The sequence below is a fragment of the Nanorana parkeri genome, unplaced genomic scaffold (assembly GCF_000935625.1).
Source record: "Nanorana parkeri isolate BGI_ZX_2015 unplaced genomic scaffold, ASM93562v1 scaffold156, whole genome shotgun sequence".
Classification (NCBI taxonomy): domain Eukaryota; kingdom Metazoa; phylum Chordata; class Amphibia; order Anura; family Dicroglossidae; genus Nanorana; species Nanorana parkeri.
This window is the reverse complement of record NW_017306424.1, coordinates 1,013,808-1,020,398: the sequence shown is the minus strand read 5'-3', so window position 1 is coordinate 1,020,398 and position 6,591 is coordinate 1,013,808. Positions and strand designations below refer to the sequence as shown.

The 6,591-nt window shown below is 41.0% G+C and overlaps 1 protein-coding gene across 1 annotated transcript in view; it reads right to left on the bottom strand.

Moving 5' to 3' along the window:
• The window catches only part of LOC108785345 (myocardin-like), a 48,532-nt gene that overhangs the window by 10,074 nt on the left and 31,867 nt on the right, over positions 1 to 6,591 (bottom strand). Inside the window, exons 2-7 of the mRNA XM_018554398.1 lie at positions 5,200 to 5,265; positions 3,279 to 3,337; positions 3,096 to 3,171; positions 1,887 to 2,036; positions 972 to 1,126; positions 56 to 181 (exon numbers count right to left, since the gene is read on the bottom strand). Coding sequence (XP_018409900.1) covers positions 56 to 181; positions 972 to 1,126; positions 1,887 to 2,036; positions 3,096 to 3,171; positions 3,279 to 3,337; positions 5,200 to 5,265 — 632 coding nt within the window. The remainder of the gene's footprint in view (positions 1 to 55; positions 182 to 971; positions 1,127 to 1,886; positions 2,037 to 3,095; positions 3,172 to 3,278; positions 3,338 to 5,199; positions 5,266 to 6,591) is intronic.

Here is a 6,591-nt window from a genome sequence, read left to right as displayed (position 1 = left end):
TATATATATATATATATTATGACATATGTATTTGTTGTGCAGAGCTGTACAATACCTTAGGAACCCCAGATGAAGTCTGTGCTGAAAGATGAGTGCTTGACCTATTGGTTGCCAATGAGTCAGTCTCTATGATTGTTCCTGAACTTGGCTGGTTCACCTCATGTATACAGGGAAGATCCAGCTGGAACAAAATAATAACTCTCTTAAGTCTGAAATTGAAGGTATGAATGCAGACTATATGTATGCTCCTCGTGGCACAAAACCTGTCATTACACTGGAGAGTGTTATCAGAGTCATCAATAGAACTGTATGAATGTAGAATTTAAAAAAGGACATGTTAACAGTAGTAGCTATGATAAAAGTACCACAGGGGTCGGCACAGTGCTATATTGGTTCAGTTTCTCTATTTAATCTTTGTGAAATTTCACAAAACACATATTGAACAGCAAAACAGATATCTAAATTGCATTGCCTCAATTTCCTAAAAGACATGAGAAACCTTTTGTGATAAAGCCCATATATTTATATTAAACAAAACTCTTTCATCATTTATCTTGCTTTTCTATATTAATTGAAATATGGGCTCTTTCACAATAAGTGTCTACTGTCTTTTAAGAAAATGGTGCAATACAATTGGAAACTGACAACCCTTTTCAGTCAGATCTATAGTGCCTCAACAAATGAATGTGGCCGCCTGCTGACTGGCAATTACTGTATTCATAACACTATACAATCATGCTTCAGATTGTGAGGGACCAAATGTTAGGCATGCTAGTGGTTGGTGAGGCCAATTAAAAAAAGAGAAATGAACACTACATAAGTTATCATAGATGTAAGCTATATTTCCATCTGGCGGTATTACATGGTACAACTCAAAACAAAATTCCCCCACAGTGACAAATACTGCAGCGTATAGACATGTACTGTGGCACTGACACTTTGCGTACTGAAAGACTTATCTTTCCTCATACCTGAAATGCAGTGTTGGTAGATGTTGGGGACAAGTTAACTGAAAGACCAGGAGAAGGTGCAAAGCGAGGAGAGGAGGAAGTAGAGGAAGAGGAAGAGCTAGTGATGTCATCATCAAAGGAAAAAGCATCAGGAGAAGAAGAGATCGTGATCTGATCTACTGAAAGAAAAAGAGGAAGCGCATTAAAGATCAAATACCGTCAGAGACTGACATTTGAATTCATCAAAGGATATATTTCGATGCCCAAGTATGCAATCAATATAGGTTTGAAAGCTTAAGTTCAGCCTTGGATAGATTGGGGAAAAGCTCAAATTTCTATAAAGTTTTTATTTCTGCCTACGACCCCATTTGGGAGACTTTCCCCTATTTCCAGTCTCTGTGTAACCGCTACAAACAAAACAGGGGTGAAGAGGGCATAGACAGCAATAAAACATAAAAGACTTGTCAGAAGTTCTGATCCTTCCTCACTCTACATAGATGTGTTTTGGTTGTGTACCTGTTTCAGAGATTACCTATCACTTCCTCCCCCAATAGGATGTAAAGAAAGACCTTCCAAACAGAGGAGGCACAGAAGGCAATAAAAACCTGACTGATGCTCTAACGTTTATCCGCTCATTTAAACATGAATATATATAACCTAAACCTTGTGGTACTTTTATTTAATGTTCCAAAGTGTCTGTGCTGTATTCACAATGGCACCACAGCAGCATTGTCAGCCTGCCCTCTGTGTCCCTTCAGTTTGCTGTCGGGTTGCCAATCTGATAGGCAGTCCAATGACCAAATGAAAGGGTGCACACACCAGGCTCACAATGCCGCTGCTAATTGTGAGGCAGTGGCTTAGCATTGTCAGCCTGTTCTTACTGTGAATTTACAGTACTTACATAGTACAATCTCCTCAAAAAGAGTACTACCTCACCCTTTATTCCATCTTTCATGTTGGTAGGTAGTGGAAGGATGTTCTTCTTTAACAGCTCCAGAGGTCCTGGCCGATGTAGTATCTTTTCATTCAGATCTTCAGCCAGCCGAGCCTTCTTCTCCTTAAGTTCATCCGATTCAGATAGTACATCTATAAATAAAGAGAGGTGTTTAAGTAAACAAATCACCTCTTGCATCATGTCCGGGACAGAAAGTGGTGGGAAATCTCTGTTTTTTAATGAGGGCAGAAACAGCAACATTTTTTAGTCAGTGGGGTTGGGTTGGAACCCTTTTTTATTGCAGTCTGAGCTGTGGTTTTTATTGTTGCCTGTTTTTTCCTGTCATAATTCTCCATGTGTTATCTGCATTGAGAGTATAGTTTGTTACAAATTCTGCAAGTAATCCTAGCTGTGCCCCTTTCCTAAATGGAGGACACATACCAACAGTGCTTTTTGTACACTGTTGGATAGACTGTGGTGATGCACAGTTTGCTGCATCTCCGTATACTATCTCTACATCTCATGGCCAAGATAAAGAGGGGCTAATCCCCAATGAATTGTTGGACACGAGAAAACTTTCGCTGTTCACTCTAATTTCTCCTCCTGCAAGACCTCTGAGTGCCTTGACCTCTACCTCATTAATCAATTGAACATTTGACTGCAGTGCACCTGGGATGATCTTCATCAAAGTGTCCACCAACTACATTTGGCAATGTTTATATAGTCTACGCTATATACAGTATGTGTATTATGTTTGTATACTGTATGTATATACCATCCAATGACTGTAATTGATAGACACATGGAACTCAATGATCTTGGTGAGTAAATGCTTTCAAGGGGAACTCCACTGAAAGGAATTTAGTAGACAGAAAGGTCAGTTAAGTGTGGCAGGGTGTTAGGGTGATTGGACACACTCCTCTGTTTGCTGTTTTTGTATGTCTCCATGTAATTCCAGCTTAAGACACCCCGCCAAAGCATATGGTTTTAAAACTACAAACTACCTGAACCTTCCAACTTCAAGCCAGAGAGGTTGGAGGTGAACTGGAGCAGAAAATGTGGCACTCGGAGACAGATAATGAGCTGAACATTATTAGTTCAGATTACCCCAGACACACTTTACCTTCCTATTTAGATAATCATTTCGTGGAGTCCTCATGAAAGCATAATGTTACAAACCCACCTCCCAAAGTGACAAAAACAATTCCAACCTTCAGAAAAAGGCATCTTCACTGCAGCCACTTTGTGGAGCTTGTTCTGAGACTTGCACTTCATGAAGTCTTCTGTCTGTGGAGGAGATAAGACATTGTTTTACCATGGCATCCTGTTCTACAGAATCTGAAAGACATTGAAAGCTGCATTGGATTATAAGATTATATAAAATGTGCACTTACTTTTATTTGTCCCAAGTTGCCATTCTGTTCCGAGAAAGTTGTCTGTGGTTTATTTCCAGCTGGAAGTTTAATATAGAAAGTGTGCATTAGATTCTTTTTAAATGTATCCTGTTTATTGAGATAAAATACAGTTTAAATAAATGTCAAATGTTACAGTTTTCAAAAATAATAAACAATTACATTTGCTATTTTTAACAACTTGGTAAATTGTGAAAAGAAAATCACAAACGTACATAATAAGTTGTTCGTACAATTAGCCTTATTTGATAATATTTTGTGAGGTGTTAAAGCTGAACTTTACCTATTGTCACATTTACTGCTTTATAAATATGCCCGTTGGTGTACTTGGTGTATTTGTTTTAGATCTGTGCAGTAACCCAGCGTGAAACTTTTCCTTTGTAATACAGATCAGTCAGTTCTGCTAGCTCTCCTTGTGCAGGATGACAGGTCTTGTATCCTCCCCCTCCTCTAAGCAGTCTGCAGTGGATGGGGCCTGCTGAGTCCCTCCCACAATGATGCTCTCTGCATAGACTATGTGCTGCGCAGTGATAATCTCACTGCTGATTCCTCGGTTTGCAAGTGCATTTGGTGCACATAGTGTGGATTTATATCCTTTGTGGCTTTTGGGGAATATATTTAAAATAAAGCTTTTGTGTCTAGAGTTCAGCTTTTAGTCAGTTTTAACACTGCTGACAGGTGCAAGGTGAGTTTTATCACCACCTGAGCCTGTTGCTGTTAATGGGTCCCATTGCTGGATTTGCTGTTGAATGGGTGCATATTTTGTGTAATGAATAGTTGGTTTCAAGATCCAAGGAGCAGTTTCATCTATAGGACATGTCTGCAACAGCCCAGTCTAGGTTTGGAGAGAATGGTAAACAGGGCCATCCCTTTAATGAGGAAGTCTGAGGCAGTTGTCTCAGGCAGCTTCTCTTCGGGTCATATAGGGGGAGCACAATGTTTGCAGTGTGCCTGCCACCCCCTTTTTGGCCAGTGTGTTCCTGGTTGCTAAGAGTTGGGTAAGGATATGTGTAAGGGCCATACGCATCTCCCTTCACAGCTCTTACCAACCTGGGAATCTTAGGCCAGCATACCACCCAGTGGGACGCTGGCCAAAGTGTCCCAGTTTGCTAAGAGCCGGGCCAAGGGATGCAGAGTCTGCAGAGGGTAGCATTGCTCTCGTGTCTGGTGTGGCTGTCTCCTGTACCAACCTCCCGTTGCTCTGATTGTGTGCGCCCCCCTCCCCCTCAGGTGGCAAAAAGGTTAGGGACACCACTGATGGTAAATAGTTAATTTTTTTCAGGTTTGTATTGTTTCTGTGACCCCATGAGGGAGATTTTTCCTTGCGTCCTGTCCCTGTGATTTTTGTACAAGAAATGAGGGAGTACAGTTTGAAAAAGTGTTTTGTCTGTGTCCCTGTTAGAGAGGGGGAATGTCTTCCAAATAGGTATAAAGACAGCAGTAAAAACCTGAGGTTCTAACCCATACCCGCTCTATCCAAAACAAGTAAAATGTTTTGGCTAGAGTTGGACTTTAATATTGCGTATCACTTTTTTAAAATGTGTCTTGTTTACCAAATATGTTTGAAAACTGGCCCTCCACTGTAATGCCTTTAGTGTGAGGTCCCCTTCACACCTCTCTGGTGCATTGTCCTGCAGTGTTTATCACAATAATGTGTTGCATTAAGGCAGTTGATTTACCCTGAATGGTCTGCCATTGCATTGCAAGACACAAAAGACTGGACATGAAGTTGCAGGTAGAATGCTATTTTATGTTGCTCATATGTGAATTAGTTAAAAGTTTCCCCTATGTATTCTGCCCCATGTTCTTAATGTGATCTTAAGATATTTGCAGATATTTTGCCAAGGGAAAGCATGTGTGGTATGTATACTGCTGCAAAGTAGTTTTGTCACCAACAACTTACGTGGGATCAAGTTTCGCTCAGACATTTGCTCTTGTGAGCGCCGATGCTGCATTCTCAGTTGAAGGACTAGAAGAAAATAGAGAAGAGTGATATAAATGGCTCTAATTAAATCAAAGTCTTGTAACTGCTTTTGTACACTGTTTGGCCAAAAAAAGAAGTCACACACTCTAATATTTTGTTGTACTGCCTTTAGCTTTGATTACGGCACGCATTTGCCGTAGCATCGTTTTCATAACCTTATGCAATTTTACAACATTTATTTTCATCCATTAATCTTTCACTAAGATCCTGTAGTGATGATGGGAGAGTTGGACCACTTCTCCAGCACATCCCAATGATTCTCAATGGGGTTAAGGTCTGGACTCTGTGGTGGCCAATCCATTTGTGAAAATGATCTCTCCTCCTCCCTGAACCATTCTTTCACAATTTGAGCTTGAGGAATCCTGCCATTGTCAACTTGGAATATGTCTGTGCCATCAGGGAAGAACAAATCCATTGATGGTAAAACCTGGTCATTCAGTATATTCAGGTGGACAGCTGACCTAATTTTTTTGCCACATAACGTTGCTGAACCTAGACCTGACCAACTGATGTAAACCTAGATCAATACTCTAAATCCAGGTAGTGACTTTTTTTTGGCCAGGCAGTGTATTTTTCTTTTATCATATCTCTAACTTGCTAATTTTACTACTGTTGTAGCCTTAACAAATGTATCAACAGAGCAGAGAGGCGAAAACAATAGTAAGTTTGCAGTCAACAATAAAGCTAATAAAACAATAAAGCTGATAAAACAATAAAGTGCAGTGCATTTATAGAATACCATTCCCTGTTCTCCCTCCCCCAGTCAACATGCATTTTTTTTTTAAAGAAATACCTGTTTTGAGACTCAGCAATGTCATCCCTGGGTCTATTGGCTGCTCTTTGCTGGGAGGAGCCGGCGGTCTTCTATAAACACTACAGTTTTCTGCCTCGGACCTTTTTCAAAAGAATATGAAACAATACATCCCTGGGATCCCTTTAGATGTGTCTGCTTCCTCTTGTTGGCCATTGAGTGCTGCCTCTTTAGTTGTGTACCCTGATGATCAGTTGAAGGCTGCAGACACATCTAAAAAGATCCCAGTGATGTGTTCTTTCCCATGAAGTGCAGGGACAAAATGATTGATGGCAAAGAAAACTAAGGGGTCTATTCACGAAGCTGCCGAAGGATCTGGCCGTAGCTTCGGCCAATCCTTCGGCTAGCTTCGGCTCCAGGACCCCTTCGGTTCAGTAGAACCGAAGGGATGCTGTACGCGCTATTCACAATAGCCCGTACAGCTCCCGATCATGGCCGAGCGGCTCAGCCGAGCCGAACGCATATGCATCAGCTCGGCTGAGCCGTGCTGAAAGCCGAAG